At 44.6% G+C, this 23,075-nt stretch overlaps 1 protein-coding gene across 1 annotated transcript in view; it reads right to left on the bottom strand.

The window, feature by feature from the left end:
- The window catches only part of fat2 (FAT atypical cadherin 2), a 98,006-nt gene that overhangs the window by 44,653 nt on the left and 30,278 nt on the right, over positions 1-23,075 (bottom strand). Inside the window, exons 7-14 of the mRNA XM_026185187.2 lie at positions 17,124-17,263; positions 15,885-15,947; positions 15,048-15,260; positions 14,599-14,809; positions 9,975-13,642; positions 7,171-7,567; positions 2,976-3,175; positions 1,561-1,714 (exon numbers count right to left, since the gene is read on the bottom strand). Coding sequence (XP_026040972.2) covers positions 1,561-1,714; positions 2,976-3,175; positions 7,171-7,567; positions 9,975-13,642; positions 14,599-14,809; positions 15,048-15,260; positions 15,885-15,947; positions 17,124-17,263 — 5,046 coding nt within the window. The remainder of the gene's footprint in view (positions 1-1,560; positions 1,715-2,975; positions 3,176-7,170; positions 7,568-9,974; positions 13,643-14,598; positions 14,810-15,047; positions 15,261-15,884; positions 15,948-17,123; positions 17,264-23,075) is intronic.

The raw sequence follows: 23,075 nt of genomic DNA, 5'->3' as shown, positions 1-23,075 counted from the left end.
GATGATGACGTATGTCTTATAATTAAAGTATCAGCAGTCATCTTCAGGTCAGATGTAGCGTGTTGAGATGAATATTGTGAGGTGTTATTTTAATATTTGAGGTGTGAGCAGGTGAGCATGGTGTTTCCTGCTTAAAACTGATAGTCACTCCCTCCAAAAAGACAAAGTCCAACTGGTCTGCATGGAGTCAGATAAGTCACACTGCTTTGCCTCACTAAACAAAAGTGTCTGCATTTCCTGTTCTTTATGAACATTTGATAAGCAATAAAATATTCAGGAAATACCCCAGCCACGAAGGACAGGCCTCCGCTAACGAGCAGCTTAAAGAGGCCGCACACGTTATTCATCGCCATGACACAAACATCGTGTGACTGTGGTGCGGCTCATTTACAGGTGACAGTTTTAGGCCCGAGTATTATAAACTTATATTACTCAGTCAAATGTTAAAACTTTTTGGTGTTTTGTCGCGTGAATGGCAGGATGCTAAACTCCAGCGGAACCTAAACACATCACCAGCTTGTCCCCGTCGGTGTTTTAGTGTTTCATGCACACCTTGCTGAAGTTTGGCTCCCGTGAAGGTGTGAGCATGTCTCTTTGATTATTTTGGATTCTATTTTGCTGCAGGTATCACAGCTTGTAAAGACTTTACAGGGAACGGAGAGTCTTTGAATTCCTGCTTTAGGATTTTTGGGCACATTCTCATCTTCATGGGCTTTACGGCGTTATGGTGCGCCTCTTTTGAAGTCTAGGTTTTCAATCCTAATGCCTTCAGCTTGGCCTCGGGTTGAGCCCGTTGTGTTTTTTTAGTCTGCAGTGGATGCTAAGGTGTGTTTAGGATCACTGTGCTCTGCTATGAGCCATCCACTTATGGAGGCTTTCCATTTCTTCCTGATGCACCCCCACAGAGAGGAGTTCTTTTCATAGATCCTGTACTCTTTGTTCTCCAAACGTCTTTCTAACAAAAACTTTCTTTTGAAAATGTTTCACGAAGGCACCGGGATCCTTCTGATGTTCAGACTTCCAGAGGAAAGCTTTTCTTCTAATGACTCTTCCATGAAGTTCAGGAGCTTTGATTTACCTTCAAGCCCAACCAAGAACTTTCTGTGGTAGTGTTCTTGCTTTTCTGAACTTTAAAAGCCCCACTTAGAACATTCATTTCTTTATTATATTATATATATATTTTAAATGATCTAAGTATCCACACGAGGTGGACACTTAGAGGAGGATTGTTTGGACAAGATTTGAACAGTCTGTACAGTCTGGGGCTGTAAGTGCCCAAATTTCACATCATGATACAATCAACTTTCAATCTAAAGCAGCTTTGAACTTTTGGAAATCCATGCACGTGTTACTTTTCTATATTCAAGTATAAAATCAACCTCTAGTTTTACACACAATATGACAAGAGCGGCTTTTGACCTGTGAGTGGGTCAAAAGATTGACTGATGTCTCAGCAGGTGGTGAAGATATCAGGTGATGGATGTCAGTTCATGCTATTGCACCCTCAAACGCGCGCTGACAGGGATGCCGTGCACTGACGTCAAACAGACACCATCATACCTGTCCTGTGTTCCAGGTGGAACTTGTCGGCATCTGGCCCGTGGAGTGTGTAGGAAATCTGGCCATTAGTGCCCACGTCTGGATCGGAAGCTGAAACCTTGAGCACAAACACGCTGGAGGGCGAGTTTTCCATCACCACCTCTTTGTACACGAGCTGCAGCAGGAGGATAATAACAATAATCAGGCCTGCATTTACTGGGTGGGTTTCAGTTAAGCTACTCAGCGTTGGATTAAAAGAGAAAAAACAGGAAGCAGCAGAAACACACCTACAGAGCTGAGAAAAAGGTCACGTTAAGTAAGTTGTTACTTACATCTGAACTTTGACACCATAACATATGGCACAAGGAGGAAGGGAGGGACAGACGGACTGACGGATGTATCGATGGATGGATGTATCGATGGATGGATGCATCGATGGATGGATGGATGTATACATGGATAAGTGGATGAATGGATGTATGTATAAGTGGATGTATGCATGATGGATGGGTGAGTGGATGGGTGGATGCATGGATGGATGGATGGATGGGTTGATGGGTGGATGGATGTATACATGGATGGGTGGATGCATGGATGGGTGGATGGATGTATACATGGATGGGTGGATGCATGGATGGGTGGATGGATGTATACATGGATGGATGGATGGATGTATACATGGAGGGGGTGGATGCATGGATGGATATATACATGGATGGGTGGATGCATGGATGGATGTATACATGGAGGGGGTGGATGGATGGATTTATGTCACAATTAACTGTTTAATATTCATGTTACAAACCTACCACAAACCTTCCAAGCGTAATAAATAAATTATTTTTTACTTATTAACTGCTTATGATGCAATACTCCATAAAGTCTTGTTTTAAGAAGACTTTGTGTCAAAGCCAGTTTTATAACTGGCTTATAAAGACTTAAAAGGACTTTATTAACTGTTAAGTAAAGATTATTCATGCAAATGTTATTTACCTGGTTTCAGTTATACAATATGTTATTATGATAGAAATATTTCTCCTGGCTGCTGGATGATACGTGATCTATGATGGTGAACATTTCATGCATCTGTCTCCATTAAACTCTAGTAATGACTGTGAGGAAACAGACAGGGAGAAATACTGGCTTTATACTGAAACCATCTTTAATATTAAATGTTACACGAAGTCAAGACTAATCTTTTTTTTAATAGCTCAGTTTCATAAATTAGCCTCGGGGGCTTTACAGCCTGTACAGGAAGCAGCAGCTTTTGTCTTTACTCTTAATGTGGAGATATTCCCAGAAGCACCTTTAAAGGAAAAACAAACGCTTTAAAAAATAAAGGTTCAAAAACAGCCCAGCGTCCACTTCCCCTTACCATTTTCACTCTGAGTGGCTTCCATGCATCTAACTGCAGAGCTGAAGTAACCTGTACTCACCTGCTCACACAGCGGGCTGTTGTCATTGATGTCCAGCACATGGACGTCCACGCTGATGGGAGCCTCAAACTTGCCATCGGTGGCCGTGACTCTCAAGGCGTATCTGTCTCTGGCCTCTCGGTCCAGACTCTCCTTCACAATCAAACCCCACTGGCCCTCGTCCACCTGCACGATGGCGAACTGACCCAGCGGGTCTCCGGCTGCAGGAGCAAGAAGGACGTGAGTGACAGCAGAGAGGCCTGGCGTCATGCTCTCAGAGGTAGAAAGCCGTGAGCACTGTTGCTTTAGGCTTCTACCAGAAAAGCTTGCTTTGTCCTTCATTCTGCTGAAGCATCAGACGTGTGATCACGTTAATGAGCGTGAATTCAGCTTTTCTCTTCTGATCTTTTCTTTTGTGACTCAAACTTTTGGATAAATGTTCATCGGTTCACTCTGGAAGGGGTCGACATGGTCAGCATGGATGAATTTTGACTAACCTGTCCCATTTTGAACCTTATCAGATCAGTCAGACCCTCCTGTGTATCCCTGTTTACAATTTGGTGTGAAGGAAAATCAACTTTTAATTCTTTCCTGACTCCCTGTAGCTGAAGTTTGAATATTTATTTAATTTCTGATTTGATTCCTTTTATTTCTTTTCCAGTCTTTTTATTTTAATCGTGTTTTTATGCTGTTTGACCTCAGTCTTCACTCTTACTTCAGTCTAATACGTCCTGCTGCATTTTTAATCTGTTGTTCTCATTTAAGTTTAACTTTTTAATATATTTTATCTGAGTCCTGTTTATTTTTATACCCTCTGCTGTGACTTGAAGGCACCTCGGGTCAGCTTGTTGTTTTTAAATGTTCTGCATTAATATTAAGTATCTATAACTCAGTCAAAAAAAAAATCCCCTCCACTCACGCATCAAATACTCAGAGCAATCCCCCAAAATATTAAATACATGATAATGTGAGAGTAGCAACACTTTTACAGACAGAACCTAAAAACACAGACACACTCTGCTCTGAAAACTTTTTCCTGATGTTTATGGGTCAGCGTTTCAGTCTGAAGATAAAAGTGTTAGACTTCATGTTATGGATTTGAGAAACAACCGCCTTGCTCTGTCTCCACCAGTGTTGGGACTAACGCGTTACAGTAACTACGTTATTATTGTGGTAACGAGCACGGTAACTAGTTATTATGCCAAAACCAGGAACGCGTTAATCGTTACTGGGATTTAGATAGGGTCGTTACTCGTTACTTCATGTGGTGGCTATCGTGGAGCTTCCACAGATTCAGTAACATTAGCAAGTGTTGGAGGCCAGCAGGTGAATGACGGAAAGGGGAGGCAAGAGGAGTCTGCAGTCTATCTGGGTCAGACATAAACCAAGTTTAGGTGGAGATTATTTTCGTTATGCTGACTTTTTCGTACTGGGTACTAGCTAGCATGACGGAGTTTCTAATTGCCAACCATCCCGTAAAAAACGGAATCGTCTGGTATTCAGAGAAAATATTACGCGTTTCTTATTGAGGTGAAAAGGAACAGTTTGTCCCGGACTTCAGCTACAATGAAAAAGACACAAAGCTGGAGTTATTCTGTGTCTTTGCTGCACAGCTGCCTCTTCTTCTCTCATTCTCTCCCCTCCCTCTCCTGTTTCTACTTCAATCATGAAACTGATCAGTGATCAGCTGATCGGCTTTTCTCTCTTGTTTGTTTATCTCCCACTCTGTGCCAGAAAGAGGAAACCAGCGGATGTCGCGCTAAACAACAGCAGCACGTTTAAGCTTGGTCAGCTGTTGTTAGAATTTATTTAATATTACTTTCTAGTATCAGCTGATGTTTGCTGGAGCCACAGCTGTAAAGCTGCTGGTCATGATATGGTTTGGTTATCTGGTGAGAGGGAAACATGAAGATGAAACCAGGAGATGTCCTTACTGGATCATCAGAGCTGAACAGGTGATGGAGAAACAGGTTTACCTTTTAGGTGACATGAATGAGTTGAAGGGAAGTTATGAACTGTTTCTGAGAGACAAATAAAACCAGGATCCTTTTTTACGTAGCTGACAGCTGGTAACTGTGCAGGGGCGGGTCTAGCAAAGTTTTGCCAGGGGGGCATGTAGGGCATTAACAGGGAAAGGGGGGCACAAAGACATACTTTTCTTTCTTATTCTCATTTAAAATTTCTAGCTTTTAAAAAATAATTATCTGAATCTTACAACAAACGATTGTTAGATTGATACATATATAGCATCAAAACAGTGTACATCACTGTCACAACAGTGTTTATTTTCATTCAAAGGCTTTATGATTTTTCCTATAATGGTGGGCCGGTCTCTAGTCAAAATGCCCGGGCCAATTTTTTGTCACAGTCCAGCCCTGTATGCAGTCTGGTGTTACCTACATCTTCCTATTCAGAAGGCAGAATTCCCGAGTTCTGAGTACAATCGAAAGCACCACGACTGCACTTTTTGTGTTGGATGTAAAAAGTGCACATGACGCTGTGCTAGAATCATGGCGGCGGACAACGACGGTCCAGGCGTGGGATTTCTCTTGTGGAAATATGCACATTATTTTTTCCTTTCTATTGGTAGGTGGCACAGTGCACTTGTGGCAAGTAAGCAAGCTAGAAGACTGGCAATCTTGCTTGGTATCCAGTTACGGAAGCAATACATTAACAAGAGAATTCTGAGTAAAACCAAAGTTATTTTTTCCTAATAACTAGTTACTTTGAAAGTAATGAGTAACTTGAAGTAACTGAGTTACTTTTGATAGAAGTAACTAGTAATGTAACTAAGTTACTAATTTAAAGTAACTTACCCAACACTGGTCTCCACACAGCTGACTAATAAAGAGTTTAAATTAATCTTCTGATGTTTTTGTTTCTGTATTTGGAAAATAATCTGTGCACTATTTTGGCAGGAATTCAGCACTACCTCATATTTTTGTCACTTTTTTTAAAGAAACAGAAGTGAAGAAAGGTTTTCTCTATATCGTTATTCTTTTCATTATATATTTTTTATTTTTATTATTTAGTACTGGTAAAACTCTTTGGACAGATGAAAACAGGATGAAGATGAAGCAGAATGATGGAGAGAAAAGTGCATGCATCCAAATCCTCTGTCTAACATGGCGGAGGCGGTGTTATGGCCTGGGCCTGTATGGCTGCAGTGGAGCTGGCTCTCTGGTGATTTATGATGATCTCACTGCTAATAGAAACAGCAGGATGAAGTGTGACGTGTACAGACTTCTGCACAGCTTCACAGCAGAACAGATGATAATTACCCAAAGTAAACTGCAAAAGCAACCTGAGAGCATCTCAACACAGAGGAATGGGGTATTCTTCGAGGTGTTCATGAGAGAGACTGCAGGGGGAAAAAACTCCTAACATTTAAAATGATTTTACAATAAAGAGGGAGGAACTCTGTCACTCTTGAACAGTTAGCATTTAGTTAACCTGCTTGAACTAAAGCTGAGAGTCTGCACTGCTGCTGAGGACGCTGAAGTCATGTCCTCATTACACAGGACGTTCTTTATGTCTTTTGCTGCCTTCACTGGGAGCCAGATTAGCATTTTTACAGCGTGAAGCGTCTCAAACAGCCCCCAGAACAACAATGTGAATGTTTGTGCAATTGCAAAGTTAAAGGAATTAAATATAGGAGGAAAAAACAAACAGAATAGAAAATCGTCCTGTGGTGATGGGAGTAAAATCCTCTCATCAATCACAGCAGAGGTGGGCAGGCTTTGTTTCTGTTTTCGCTTCTTAGAGCAGAGCAAATGTCAGCATCAGACAAACCTTCTATTATAAATTATTCCAAAGCAAATACTCGTCTGTTAGGAAAACCGCAGTGTGACAGAGAGCTCCTTTAGAACGGTTTAACTGTCTGGGGGAAAACAGGATTTGCATTAATTCGAGGCTTTGTTTTGTTGTTAGCTGCAGGGCAACCTGTTGGTATTCTCCCCTCGTTAGCTGGCAGTGCAGTGCGATTAATCTGAGGCTCAATAATATTGACTCTCTGCTGGGGGTGATTAACACGTAACTCATTTCACCTCATTAACATCTTCGTAACAGAGCGGCCACTCTTTCAACGGGACGCTGATAAACACGCAAACATGGACAAAACAACACTGCTGACACACGCACACAAACGTAATGCCCAGACACGCAAGAGCAAAACAAACAGGCTCAAATTTACAAACACACACACCCATGAACACACCTGTGATGTAACACGTGATGAGGCGGTTCTCCAACGACACATCAGCGTCCGTGGTCGTCATGTAGACAATGGGTTCGTAGGGAGTGCTGTTCTCCACCACCGAGCCGCGGTACACTTCCTCTGTGAACTTTGGCGGGTTGTCGTTCTCGTCCGTCACCATCACCTCCACCAGGACGCTGGATGACAGTTTTGCGTTGCCGCCGTGGTCAGTGGCGACGACGTTGAACCTGTACACCCTGGTTGCCTCGCAGTCGGTCTCTCGCAGTGTGGTGATCCAGCCGCTCTCCCCGTCGATGGAGAACACCTCAGTAATGTCCAACGCAGTGTCATCGGGCAGCGGCTCCAAGGTGTAGGTCACCACACCGTTGGTGTCTGTGTCCGGGTCGTTGGCCGTTACCTAAAGGTGGATACGTGCAGAGAGTTGTGCTGAGACTGTATCTGAACATGGGATGCTGTTGCAGAATCCAGGTGTTTCTTTAGCTCATACACTGCTGCAGGATTTCACTAAGCTAAGCTAAATGGCCTGTATTTGCTAATGCTAATGCTTAATAAACAGAAAACCAGGGAAACATCCATAATTCAGCATTTTCAGAGGTATGCACTGAGTTTACCTGTCATCACAGCTTCTGTAAACTCGAAATCAGCTTCTTTGATATAACTGAAAAAAACTGACACCTGAAGTGCCAAAACCTGCAGTTTTTCTGGCATCCAGCAGATGATCCAGCAGAGAGTCAGTCCCACAGACTCCCATGTTGGAATAAACACGTTTACAGTGTGATGCTCAAACTATAATGGTCTCTATAGATAATTTCTCCCACCAAAACACGGGGAGAAAATTATTCTATAACTGACCTGATTAAATTGGATTAAGGCTTACTGTCTGCATTATTAGGGGCATGGCCTCTTTAGTCGTGTCCAAATTCATAGGCTGCATTCTCCTGAGGACCCAGCCTCAGGAGGATGCAGTCTATGTGGGCTGGGTCCTCCGAAGGCCGGGTAGCCCAGAAGTGAGCAGCTGTGAAATTGTACAGTGTAGCCTTCAGATTTGTGTCACGATCTGTCTCGGTGTAGTTTAATAAACTCAGCTGTCTGCTCCTTGCTATCTAAAATATAACAGGACACTGGCGTAAATTCTCAACCATCTCACACTTCTGTTTAATCCGTTTTCTGTTTGATGTTTATTCAGCTGTGTAAAAACTATAACTTTAATCTCAGCCAAACCGATTTACTCAGAAACAAATAAAACACAGAAAATACCCAAACAATAACATTTTTAAGTTATCTAAGTGACCTGTATATCATGGTTAACCTGAGTAGCGAAAGACCGTGGGGGTTTGAAAACGATGTGCTGGGAGTCCGCTGTTTTCAACGGCTCTAGTGAGCCGGCTAGCTATCAATCTGGTGGGTAACAGACATTTCTGAAAACGTCAAAGCACAGGGATAGGTTGGGCCACGAAGGATACACCCGACCCATCCTGAAATCTGGGGAAAAGGAGGACGCATTTGTCGGCCGCATTTGTCGGAGTCTACAAATTTGGACAGCCTTCGTCGCGTCACTGTGAGGTAATCGGCGTATAAATGCAGCTTCATGCAACCTATGAATTTGGACACCCCCTTTGACTGACAGGTGACACACGCAGTTGTAACAGCTAGCTGTCTGCCTGAACTAGACCTCTGGACCATTTTTTTGTGCTGTTGGAGCCTTTTCAATGACATTATCTGACCAATGGTATGTCTGTGGGGAGGTTACTGTACTCTGTCTGAGCTCCAGGCTTGGTGCACAGTGAAATTCTAGCATTTTATTTGGATGTAATGAACACTGATTAGCAGGTATCTGAATCTATGCTAATGTGCATTTTTTGGCACTGCCAGTAGAAAAATACTCCATGTTTACTATGTTGTATGTGTTATATTTGAAGCACCAACTGCTTTTCTCTGAACTTATGAACCAGCCTAAACACATCATGGATTCATTTGTGTGTTGAACAGTTTAAGGAACTTTGATTCTCACAAACTCCTGTCCTGGTTGTTTCTTAGAGGGGGCAGTTGCTCCAGCACATGGTGTATTATTTGGATTTCCACACTGTAGAAGTCCTGGGGAAGTAAGCTAACCAAGGTATCCAAAGTGTGATAGTCTTGCATCCGTGCCTAAATGTCATCCTCTGTAAAAATTGAGAACAAAGCCTTGGCTTTGTCTTGACTCCAGTGGCTTTAAAATCTCTTGGGCTGCTCAACTCTATTATTGAAAGAGCAAACCAATAATGACACCATTTCTACTCAGTCTGCTCTACGCCCAAAAATCACAGGTGATGTTTCCCTTACATTTTTCAATAATGTATTGAAAGGGCTAGTTTAAAAAGATGAATAGTATGAAATCTGAAAATAATCCGCTGTGAGAGCAGCTGGAAGAATAGCATTAAATTTTAATTGCTACATGTGTGGAATATATTTATATATGCAATGATGCAGTTGTTGCACTGAAAGCAGAGTCTAACTTTTCTGAACCTTCGGTAAATATTTCCGCCTAAAGCAGCTTCGTTGGGTGTAAGACCATCCTCAGCAACCTAATGATGATCTGCTACAAAAACAGGTAAGGAAAATCCCTGCTGGAAACTCCCTGTTTACCCAAGGATATCAGAGGAAACAGTCCTTTCTCAGACAGAACATATAATACACTGCAGTCTGGTAACTAGAGTGGATGGGCGAGTTTATAGTGCATTTTTCAGTGTGTATAACAGTTCAGACTTTTATACACACTTTGCTTAAACCATGACGGGTATCAAATGAAGCTTCCTGTGTCTCACCTGAATAACAGTGGTTCCAACAGGCATGTTTTCAGCCAGGAAAGCTCTGTATGGACTTGCATCAAACACTGGCTGGTTGTCGTTGACATCCTGGACTTGAATGCTGACAGAAACCAAAGATGCCACGTCCGTCCCGTTGTGATTCCCCTGGGCAATCACATCTATCTGGTACCACTTTGTCTTTTCGTGGTCAATGCTCTTCTGCAACAACAAAGTTCCACTTTCCTGGTCCAAGCTGAACACTTTGTCTTTGTTGCTTTCAACGGTGTTCCCATTCACCAGGCTGTAAATGAGGGGCATGTCGGAGTCCGCCCTCACAGCGCCGATTTCAGTCCCTATGGGAATGTCCTCTGCAGCCGAGAAGGTGTAAAGTGGCTCGGAAAACTTCGGAAGAGGAACCTCTGGCGGAACAACCTTCACCTGGACGGGGACTGTGGAGTTATAAAAAGGAAGGCTGCCATCACGAGCCTTGACTTTGAAGTTGAAGATCTTGTTCTCCATGCCCACAAGGCTCTCTTTGACACTCACAACTCCGGTGAAAGGGTTTATCTCAATAATGTCTTCGGTCACTTCTTCCGCTTCATCCACCAGGTAGGTGACGTCTGCATTTTTGCCATCATCTGCGTCATAAGCCATGATTTGAATGACTGGGGAGCCTTTATTAACTGTCGACTGGATTGAAACCTGGTATTCAGATGCTTTGAACTGCGGTACATTATCATTCTCATCTGTAAGGATAATCTTGACAGTGCAAAACGCCACTTTACCACCTCCATCTTTAGCCATGACTTTGATTGCTATGACCCTCTGGGAGGGGTTTTCTCTGTCCAGTGGCTGAGTTGTGACAATCTGCCCATCTTTGCTGATTGCAAATTTCTCATCAGCAAGTTTGTTTATGATGGTGTAGTCAACGCTACCGTACGGCCCATCATCTGGGTCGATTGCAGCTAGCCGGATCACGCGAGTTCCCGCCTCTGCGTTTTCGGCCAGCTCTGCTTCATAGACGCTCTGCTTGAAGTATGGATTGTGCCTGTTGCTGTTTATCATATCGATACTGACGGGGGCAGTTTTCTGAAACACGCCATCAGAAACCGCCACAGTCAGGTTATAGTGAGGATCGAGATTCCTCCTGCAGACATTAGAAAAGGAGATGATACCCGAGGATTCGTTTATATTGAAGTACCGGCCTTCATTCCCTGAGAGAATTTTGTACTTGAGGTTATTCAGGTCACCAGTATCAGGGTCTGAAGCTTGGATTTTGATGACAATGTGGCCACACTTTGCCATTTCATCAAGTGTGGCTTTATACCGGGAGCTGTCAAAGTCCGGAGGGTTATCGTTGACATCGGTGACATTTATAGTCACAAAAGTCTCGCTGCTGAGAGGGATGGTCCCATTGTCTGTGGCTTTGATTTTTAAATTAAAATGTTTCCTGCTTTCATAATCCAGCACCTGTTTTGTAACAATCAACCCAGTCTGAGAGTTTATTTTAAAGAAATCACTCTCATCTCCGTGTGTTTTCACCATGTGGAAGGTCAAATCTTTATTTCTACCAGAGTCTTTATCAGAGGCAGAAAGCTTGATCACAGAGGTGTCAACTGGGAGCCCCTCCGCGATATTCACATTGTGCATTAGCTTTGAGAAAACCGGGGCATTATCATTGACATCCTCCACTTCTATTTCAATTGAGGCCTCTGAGAAAGCTCCGGTCACTGAGTCAGTAGCTCTGACTATCAGCACATGCATGGTCTGGCTCTCATAGTCGAGGGGGTTGGTGACTGTCAGCACACCAGTTTTGAAATCAATGTGAAAGTGTTTTGAAGCGTTTTCCTCTTCAAGATTGTAGATGAGCCTGTAACCCTCGGGGTTCCTCGCCTGGACGTGCAGGATGGTGGTGAATGGAGGAACATCTTCAGGGACTTTTAGCGGATACAGAAGAGTCTGGAAGACTGGATTGGTTCGATTCCTCACCTGAATGCTGAGCTGAGCCATGATGCTGTGACTGGGCTCGCCCTCATCTATAGCTGACACCGTTAGTACGTACTTATTCAGGGCATTAAAATCCAGAGGTCTTTGAAGGGACACGTCGCCAATGTCTGGATCTATTCTGAAGAGGCCATAGTCTTCCTCCAAATTGTACACAATGGCTCCGTTTTCTCCCAGATCTCTGTCGATGGCGGTCACTTGATACAAAACATCTCCTGGTTCCGCGTCTTCGGAAATCATCATTGAAAAAGGCAAGTTTAAAAACTGTGGCAAGTTGTCATTGACATCATCTATGAAAACCTTGACCTTGGTGATGGCTGTTCTCGGTGGGGTTCTCATGTCCTGCACTTTAACCACAACGTCATAAACGTCTTGTTCTTCCCGGTCAAAAGGGACTCCTGTGGTTTCGAGTAGGCCTGCTGTTGGGCAGATTGTGAACCTGCCTGCTGGGTTTAGGACAGAGTATAAAAGAGGTTCGTTTAAAAAGCATCCTGTGACTTTGAGCGCTGCTAAAGTTTTGACAGTCTTTATGTTTTCAGAAACGCTCGCTGAATAGACTTTGTGCTCAAATCTGAGGTCACTCTCCGTTAGGTTTGTTACGCTTACGTTGACAATAGCTAAATCTCTGTAGAGGCCGTCAAAGGCTTTGACATGCAGCTGATAAAACGGCCTGAAGTCAGACACGTTGTTCACAGTGATGAGTCCGGTATTGGGGTGAATTGAAAAGGCATTATGAAGATTTCCCTCGGTGATGCTGTATGACACTGCTGAGTCAGCATCATAAGCTGTGATGCACACCACCTCTGCATCTCTGACAGCTGGGAGGATGATGGATGACTCATACACAGAGGCAGTGAATTGTGGTGGGCAGTCATTCAGGTCCAGGATGCGAACAGTGACCTTGGCCGGCTCTGCCGCATACAGCGATGGCTCCCCTGAGTCCTTCACCTGTACCGTGAAGTGATACTCAGCCTTGGTTTCAAAGTCCAGCAGTGAAATTAAGGAGATGGTCCCCATACTCGAGTCTATTCTAAAGACTTTCAGGGCCTCTGGTTCAAGGATTTGATAAGTCAGCAAGGAATTTGAATCTCGATCTGAATCCGAGGCCCGAATGACCAGGGGGGTGTTTCTTTCTCCCATCACCATGCTGTTTATGTGAGCGGACTCACCTATTTGCCCCTGGTACTCCCTCTGCTCAAACACAGGCGCGTTATCATTCTCATCGACCACGTAGATGTGAACGACCGTCCTGGACACGGCTCCAGCTGTGGTGGAAGCTGTAACTCTCAGCTTGTACGAATCGCAGGTCTCATAATCGAGGCGCCCCTGTGTGGAAATCAACCCCGTGTAGGAGTTGATGTAAAATGTTCCGTTCCGGTTACCGCTTTCTATCTCATAATGCACCGCAGCTGGGCTTGAGGCTGACACGGTGACAACGGGAGTACCAATAGCGCTCAGCTCGCTGATCTCCGTCAGGTAATCATCTGAGAGGAAAGTGGGTGGGGTTTGTTCAGAGACCCGGACGTGGATGTGGACAGAGCAGAGGTCGCTGCGCTGAGGAAAACCCTGATCTGTGGCCTTCACAGTCAAGTGGAACAGGTCCTGAGGCTGCAGATCCAAAGATTTGGAGACGCTTATGGATCCCAAGTCTGGATCTATGTTGAAAACGTTGTCGATGTTACCTGCAGGGACACAGAAAAGGAAGTTTGACACAAATAAAATATCCCACTGGTAAAATACCTCAAAAATACCTTTCATTGTTGGCAATCCAAGAAATCTAATCAGCTCCATGCCTTTTATTACTGAGCTTTCAAAATGATGTCTGAAACAAGATCTTTTAGCCCCTTCCTCTTTAAGAAAGTTTTCTTCTGATTGGCTGTTCCTCTTAAATGGAACAGTTTGCCTGAGACGACCATGATGTACTCAGATCCAAATGATCATTATTAGAAACTCAGGAAAAAAGTAAAAGCCATTCAGGTTTAACAAATTTAAGACTGTTATCAATCTAGATATCAAGATATTGAACACACTTCTCTCATATAAACTCCTCTGTTTCAAAAACAGGTGGGTGAACAAAAGCTAAAGTATTCAATGTGAAATTACCTTTGTTTGTTTCCACGATCTACTTTTAGGAAGATTTTCAAAGAATTTGAATTAAAGAGGGATTTTCTTGGATCTGCTGCAGTGATTTAAGCAGAAGCTCCTCTGGGAGACATTTATCTTGCCCACTGCCCATTTTTTTAAAGAAAAAAAGAAGTGTTGAAAGCTGAATCTGAGACAGAACACTTGTAAAGATGGATGTTCTCTGCTGTCTGAAACACAGCAAGCAGGCATAAAGGATTCCACTGCGGCAACTCGGGTCGAGCGCCATGCTCCGTCACGCATTTTCATAACCGCTCTGAACACACACGATAAGCATCAGAGAAAAACCTACAGAGCAGGCCGAAAGCAGGCTTCAGCTGTGAGGTAAGAAAAGATCGAAGAGGAGGAAACTGCAGCTGTGAATACACAGAGACGATTTCTCGGATATCATCGCTGTGCCCTTAAACCTTTCACTTCAAGTGCCTGACACTCAGAGGTTTCCAGCTTTCAAAATGAGAAAAGGGAGCACCATGAATAAAAAGAGAGGCCTGCTCACCAGAGTGCAGCGAGTAGCTGATGTGGGCGTTGCTTCCCATGTCCTTGTCTAGGGCCTTGACCCGGAGGACCTCGGTGCCCGCGTGGGCCAGGTTAGAGACACCGACCTCATAGCGAGGGCTGAGGAAAGCCGGTGAGTGGTCGTTGCAGTCCTCCACGTGAACCACCACCTTTGCAAAGTTCCTCTTCACTGGTATCCCCTGGTCACGCACCTGCAGACGAGCGAGGAGATAGTGAACTGCTGGAGGAACAAAGAAACTGAAGGGTTGAATAAAGACAAATAAAAGTCTTACTTTACTGTTCTGATCAGACGAAGAGATTATTTTTCATCTTATTATTCTAATTAACATCAGCATTCAAAGTTCACGCTGTTGGACATTATGGAAAACACAATCTGAGTTTCTTCTTCCATAAACATGTTTGTGGTAGTAAATCAGCAGTTTTCAATACCATGACGGTGAGCGTATGAACGGCGATCTTCTCGTAGTCCAGCTCCTCCGTCATCACCAGCACTCCGCTCTTCGGGTCCAGGTGGAAGAGCTTGGTGCTGTCCGGGTGGAGGCTGCTGTGGATGGAGTAAACCAGCTTGCTGTTGGTGTCACCATCCTGAGCGCTGATCTGTAGGATGTCCTTCCATGGGGAGGTGTCCTCAGGAACCCTCACCTTAAACCCACAGAGAACATTTGGAGGCTGATTACTGTGACCGACAAACAACTGAGAGAAAGAGGACTTCCAAAACATTTTACTGTGAGACTTCATAACCAGCTATTATCGAGTGAATCCAGAGAAGCCTGACATTTTAGTCAGTAGGAACAGCGCAGTGAGAGTTTTTTAAACACACTAAAATAAAATGTAAAGTAAATGCAAGTTGGGCCATCACTGTTGGGCCAAAACCACAGATTGGATGAAATTTCATCCAAACTCACAGAATAAGTATTTTAAACACATTTCAAAATGTTCACGTCACTTTCTGACGTCATCATCAGGACTCCAAACGCTAACTGGTTCCAGTATGCTTGAATCTATTCTCATTAGGGCTGGGCCATATTATACTGTTCATGGTAATACCGGTACAATGTTAGGCAACGATAAGAAAATGAAATATCGCGATAGAAGATGTGCCTTTATTTTCATACGCACATGGCCAAAAAAGCATGGCGGCAACGGAGAATGAGAAGGGAGAAAGCGGAAAGCAGTGATGTGGAACTGGTTTGGTGTTTGTCCGTCAGATACACAACAAAGCACAGTTTTTTGTAGAACATGCAAGCGGGCTGTCGTTTCTCTCACCTCGTACAGCGGCTCCAGGAAGACGGGCCGATGCTCATTGATGTTCAGCACCTGGACGTAGACCTGCAGTTGGGACACACAGGGTTTGAGAAAATGGATTCTCAGCATGAACAATATCAAATGTGAAAGGTCAAGCTTCAAAACGGCTGATCTGTGACTGCCCGCAGGATCTTGAGTTAGATTCTACAGCAACCCTGAGACTGAAAATGAAGACACAAATGGAGTTGTAGGATGTTTGTATGTGTTGCTGCCACAGCGTGCTGCCATCAGACACGCCGTTTGTTTCCTCTGATGTCAGAAACAGGGAGAAAATGACGTTTGGACGCTTTGATGTATTTGTTTAAGTTCGACTAAACAAGTGGTTTAAACTGTGGCTTCACAAACACAGAAATCTATAAATTCACATGAAAAGTGGCTCGTTGTCTCAGTCCTTTATTTGTCTCATTAAATGAAAAACAGCTGTGAGTTACTGTCACTGTGAGTCAGCCCAGACTCCATTTGTGTGAAGTGCCTCCTTAACAGACAAGGATTATTTTTAGAAGACTAAATGAGACGAACTGGCCCTTTAAATAAACGGCTGACCCAAACTGTTAATTCAGTATCAGCCAAAAGTGTCATGTTCCTCACAAAGTACAGCATCAGGTATCAGAGGGGGCTGTTAAACTGGGTGTTAATGAAATTAAGACCAGGGGTAACAAGGAGACAACCCCCAAAAACACCCACATATGATGTTTGGGGTGAATTCTGTAAGCTGATCAATGTGGCTCCTTTGGTTCCTCAGTACAGATATTCAGCAGAAGTTGTTGAGAGCTGATGTGTTTCGAAGTGTAACTTTTTAACAGTATACTTTTATAATTATAATGAAACTAAAAACTTTGCAGGCCTAACTGAGCCTAATAATTAGCTGGCCTCATTATCTCTTTCTCGCAAACAGCTTCCAAATGTGTGATGTGAGTGCGATGAGGCAGATTTAGTCTCAGGATTTCCTGATGCTAAACATCAAAATATATAAATATCTAATAGCAGTAAACAGAAAAGACAAAGGTCGTCACTTGTTTCAAACACAGGCAGGTAAAAACAATCGAATTCTGCCCTCCAGCCGTTGGTAATGAGTGGAACAACCTTTATTTTATTCACCATCTCATCTCCTCTGTCCACACACCAACACTAAGTGCTGCTGTTATCTGCGCGCTGAAACATCTGTTTATTAGTGAAGAAGAAGACACTTGTGTTCCTAACCTGTGTGATGGCGCTGTGGTGCCCATCTGTGACCCGCACAGTCAGGTTGTAGATGGAGCGCCGGGCCGCATCGAGCTGGCGGGCGATGGAGAGCCTCCCAGTGTTCTTCTGGATGTCAAAGTCTTTTTGCTCATCCCCACCTGAGAGACGAGAGGGGGACAGGTTTGAGTTATTACCAGTTAGGCTGATTGTGACGATTATTGGCATTGTTAACACAGATTCACTTTGCAATCTGTGTTAACAATAATTTCTGGGGGGGCATTCAGGGTTGGTGCTGCTGCTTTTCATTTACATGTAATTACACATACAGCCAGTTATGAACCATTATGATATCACCATTATGATGACATCATGTGACCCACACTGAGGCAGCGTGCAGAGCGGGTCACTTTCTACTTGAAACAAATGTGTGTCAGACACTCTTGCGCTGGTAAGGCGGGACACACAGACTCATACCAGAGTCCACAGCACAACTCTGTGACGCCTTCTTATTGGCCCACTGAGCCACTCACCTGTCTGCACCACTTGTCCGAGATCTCTGTTTGTTTCCTGTCAACAGCAGCGGTAGATGTTGGATTTGTGGAGCAGCATGCAGTTCGATACTAAACATGTGAACCTTTCCGATGCATCGCTTCCCTTTGATGGTGACCTTTGGTTTGCTTAAACTGAAGCTTGTTTCAAGTTCAAACAGAGCAGAAACTGGTTCGTCTGCTCTCGCGTCCACGCCAGAAAACAGCTGGATGTGCTGCAGTGGCTCATGGTCTGAGGCATGAAATATGATCCACAGAGTTCAGTCTTACTTACAGATAAAGGATTAGAGGCTGAAACACTGTGTGTCTGTTTATAACAAAGATAGGATTGTGAAACCATTTCCTCATCATAATCACGAAGCTAGAAGGATAATGTGTTGCTCAAATAACACCATTCCAAGTATTCCCAGTTGATTACTTTGTAGTATCACCTCTGGTTCGGTAAACAGTTAAAGGAGGGTTCTTATGTGCTTCTCTACTCCACCGCAGCACTCCAAGCTTGCCTCATTCACAGAAGCACTTTGTTCTTTCTATCTAACACTCACATACAACTCAGGGTTCACAATCTCTCCCCAGGATACTTTGGCAGGCAAACTGAAGCAGCCAGGGTTGGAAGCACCAATGAACTGATGCATTGCTGCACCTAATGAGCTGCAGCCAAATCTGAAAACACTAGGTCACCTATTTCTTGAGATATCGTGTCCACAAGACTTTCAGAAAACTTGTCCGAAAACTTTAAACCCATCAAAAAGACTTTTAGTAGGTGTACCTCCACCCATCCACCCTGCGGGCAATGGCAGCACCCTCCCAGGGTAAAAAGGACACAATCAGCTGATTATTGCTGGAACATGACACGGATATATGGCACACTACAGCTGTGACCAATCACAGCTTTCCATCTTTTCATGCACCACGAGAACAGTAAGGGGGCGTCTATAATTAACCTTCATCTCTCTTCCTCCTGGTGTTCGATGTCACAGACACATAGCCATTGACAATAGGCTGAAGGGAATAAAATTCCTCTCAGACTGGACTGCTTTCACACCAACACCGTTCAGTTCGAGTATCTCCAGGAGTTTTATTTTGCCCCTTTTCAGCCTAACGACAGAGTTCTTCACTGGTATTAATGTCTTTTGGGGCCTCATTCTGTGAGTTGGAGTGAAAAGCTACTAAACTGCACTTCAGTCCCATCTTTATCTTTTGATTTTACAGAGGAACACAGACCAGATATTTAAGGGTTTAACTCTGTATGAACCTTATGAGCTGTAGCATCGATGGTTACTCTGCGGTGAAGAGGAAACTTTAGCGTGTTTGTCCTTCTAATCTGTGCACCTGAATCCCATTGTCCGTGGTTATCCAATGAGTTTTCTTGACTTTTTTTGTCACAAATCACTGAACTATGACACATACAGTGATGTACCTGTGCATTTGCTCACTGAGCCCCTCCCACCATCTGTTTATTGCTCTTTTCATACACTTCCTCCCTTTTATCCTTCCTTCCTTCTCTGTCTCTCTTTCTCAGCAGGTTCTGTGGATGTACGTGAGAAAGGTAAGCCTCATGCCTGCTCAGCCAGATGGTGTTTATTACGATATCCTCGTTTCACATGCATGCACGCACACACACACACACTGATATTACTGTGTAACATGATGAGCGAGGCAGTGCAGTGTTATTTTTGCACTAAGCCTTTGATGTCCTCTTGTTCTTTTTTACTTCTTCATCGCACACACACAGTCTCTCATTGGCGTTTGTTCCTGATCGATAGATAATCGGGTCAAGCAATTCACTTTACTGATCGTCTCCAGGGAAAAAAATGATATGATCCCTGCGGACACTGGAGGCTTCTTTAAGAAAAGAATGACCCACAGAAGAAAAAGAGCTTCATCTCAGGAATTTATCTCCGTCTACATAACCTGTGAATGTCGACCAGGGCAAGGTGCCAGTGGCCGGAAGGCCAAGCTTTTTTTCTAGGATTTTGAGCCCTTATATCTCATTAGTACTGCAGACCTCCCAAATCCCACCCCAGCCCTCCAAGACCAAACTAAAGACTAAATCTGCTCTTGTTCAGACCGATGGATCCATCGGTCTGAACGAATTGAAGCAGTTTCACGTCTGTGACGTAGTGGAGACAAACCAGCGCTGAAACTTCACACGTGCATTCTGGGTAGCATGTCAGACTGGTGAGTAACACCTGAACTTCTTACGTCTGAGCCCTGCCTCTCTGTTCAGAAAGCAAAGATTTAACACATGACATGCGAATGTCTCTGTGTGTCTTCCTTTCCTGTGTTTCAGGTGTGAAGTGTTGGACAGGTAAGCCTGCTTCTGAACGTCCTGCAGGGCCTCAGTGGTAGTTGATATGTCATCCCTACATCACCATACAAATGTCTGAGTAATGACTGCCTGTGGGCACTGCGGCAGAGCTGCAGCCACCGCCTATTCAGGGCGAATCGAGGAGGAAGAGTTAACATGACCGGCAACAGACGTCCTGCTGCGCTTTCCCCGTCTAACTGTTCCCAGGCACAAACCTGGAAGTTTTCATTTCTCAACTCGGCCGCCAGCTTCCTTGTTCTCCTGACCTGGCCGAGCCGCCGCAGAGGGGGTCAGGTCAGCTACCCCACCAGGAAAAGCTCATTTTCTCACATCTCCTGCTGCGCGCCGCGAGTCACTGGCCGAGGGTCAGAAAACGAAGATGGACTGTCTTCATTCCTGCGGCGCCGCAGACATACAGCAAATCAGATTCATGACTTACAGGAGCACGCAAACACACAATGAGAGAAGCGTCGTTATCGGCAGAGTTAAAGCTCAACAGCTCACCAACACGTGACTGTGAGCAGCAGGCCGCTGAAGCAAAGGCATCAGTGAGGAGTTCCTCCGTTCATGAACATCAACACGCATTAAAATCAGATGTTTTAAGACCAGAACGAGCTGCGTGTTGCCGAAGTTACTGTAACTAAATGAAGCTGTCGCTCTGCCGGCTGTACGTCTTTATTAACGTTCATATTCAGACTTTAAACTAACGTAATCTCACTGCTGCAAACGTCTCTGTTTGTGTACCTGACGTGATCCTGCAGAGAACTGCTGAGCTGTTTGTGCTCTACAGTTTCCTTCATCTCTGCGCACAGCGCTCTGCTTGCTGTAAAACAACCTCCTGCAGACACGTCCTCCCGCCCACACTGCACATCAACTTCAGCCCAAATTATCATCTGTGCTCAGAAACATGTGGGTGAAGTCTTCACCTGCAGGACCTGCTCTGTCCTGCAGGTCTTCACCTGCAGGACAGAGCAAGACCTGAGCTTGTTCTGATGACGTCTGTCACTCCAAAAACAATGAACACTCGTAGCTTAAAGCTTAAAACCACATCAGGAGCAAAGTAGTAAATCACATGTGCACGATTTATTTCAGACTTAAATCCTGCAAAAGCATCGACAATAAGCCGCTAACAGCTGTGTGAGCACAGCTTTAACCTCTAACATGACATGACTGGATTTTTACTGCATATGTGGTTTTCTTTTTTCATTCCTCCTAAGCCTGATCAGTGAAACATGTCTTGGGTTAAATGTCACCTTTCGGGATAAACATTTTATAAACTGCTCTGTCTGAACAGAAGCTGGAGCCTCATCCTAATGCACCCGGCTGGGACCCGATCCAGGACCCAGATCTCAGATCAGTGCCCAGTGAACCTGCAGGGCGCCACATCCATCCACAAACAGCCGGGTTGCATTCCTCGCCTGCTAGCCAACATCCCACTGCTGCCGTTTCCACTTGGCCCTTAACACAGCACGGCGATAGACATCTGATGGGGGGAGGGCAAATCAGAGGAATAAATACCTGATGATATCTGTCCCATCAGATATCAGCACCCATGTGCCAAACAGTAAAATAAGAGAAGAAGATGGAACCCTGCAAACACAGGAGGAGGAGGAGGCACAGGGTGAAGATTATAAAGATTATCAGTTTTTTTCAGACAAAATGACTCTTACAATTTGAATTTGTGTGTACAAGCTCCTCCATCACAATAAATGTGAGAATGAGCAGACCCGAGCGCCTCCTCTGGGACGCACAGGGTCACGCCCGGGCTCTGGCTCAGACCGAGCTCGGCGCAGCCAGCCGAGCAGGAGGAAGCTCGGTCTTTCTCTGCACGCGTCGCCCCGCCTGGCAGGAAGCACTTGGCAAAACCCTGATGTGTTTTCCTGCAAGCCTCAAAGGGAACAGCCAGCGATGACTTCCACTTGAATGTGATGTCATGCCTCTCATGGATTTCTGTAGAGCTGTCCGTGGCGGCCTCCTGAGAGGAGAGAGGAGGCAGAGGAGGAAAGGCCAGTTGTCCCTGCAGTGGGGATCTGGCAGGTGATGAGAGGAGCTCTGCTGTGTCCTGCTCACAGAGAGAAACGTCCTGCTGATACCGCTGACACCAAGACCTTTTTTTCCTCTCCTCCATCCTTTCCCCCTCTTCAGGCAGCGCCGGCCTTTTGCATTATTTATCCGCTGCTAGTTTTTCTACCTGTTTTCTGAAAGCACTGCAGATTTTTCACTTGTGCACAGACAGAAGCCTGAGATGCCGCCAGGCAAATGTCAGTATGTAACAGCATAATTTCACATGTTTATTCAGTGATTACATGACTGACGAATCAGAAAAGGAAGGATGAATCTGTCCTTCTGAGTCACATCTAACTCCTGGGATTTTTTAAACAGAAAACACACAGGCTGAATTGAAAGTAAGCTGCTGATTGGTGGAAGTCCAGCACAAAAGGAGGGGGAAAACTGAGAAGCACAGACTTTGTTTGATTTAATCACCAGGAAAATCTTTCTACATTCTGACTTCTGTCCTCACTGCAGCAGCTCATCTGAAGGACTGATGACGTAAACCTGACCCCACACCATCTCTAACACTGGCCCCTGGTGATGACATCCAGCTGCAGTGTCATCACAAATATCTGACAAACACACACACGAGATAAAAGCCATGCCAACACTGGAGCTGACACCTCGCCACCTGCTGGAATCATTCATGCAATCTTTGTATTGATCGATGAAATAAACCCTGAACATCGGCGATCAAGAGAAGAGGGAGAAGCTGAAAACATTATCCCACAGATGACTCGCTCCGGGGTCTCTCATCTCGCTGAGTGAACACAGGTCACGGCTCTGGGACCAGTTCACCATGCCTCAGTTATCAATCAAATGTTTTCACGTAAAAAAAACGCCTGCATCAATTTTCTTTATTGCAATAACATGACTGTAGTAATAAACGTCGTGACTGGATCTCTTGAGTCAGGTTCGGTTCGACTGTCACTCTGAGTTTTTCAAGCAATGAACCCACTCGCTCACTTTTCTGCTCATGCGGGTCGAGTTATGTCGCATGGGAATGTCGGCCTTTCAGTGAAGCCGACACACTTCTGGGGCACTTCTGGCTGAAGCCGA

This window comes from Astatotilapia calliptera, chromosome 2, assembly GCF_964374335.1.
Source record: "Astatotilapia calliptera chromosome 2, fAstCal68.1, whole genome shotgun sequence".
Taxonomy (NCBI): domain Eukaryota; kingdom Metazoa; phylum Chordata; class Actinopteri; order Cichliformes; family Cichlidae; genus Astatotilapia; species Astatotilapia calliptera.
The sequence above is the reverse complement of the archived record's forward strand: the minus strand, read 5'-3'. Positions and strand labels throughout refer to the sequence as shown.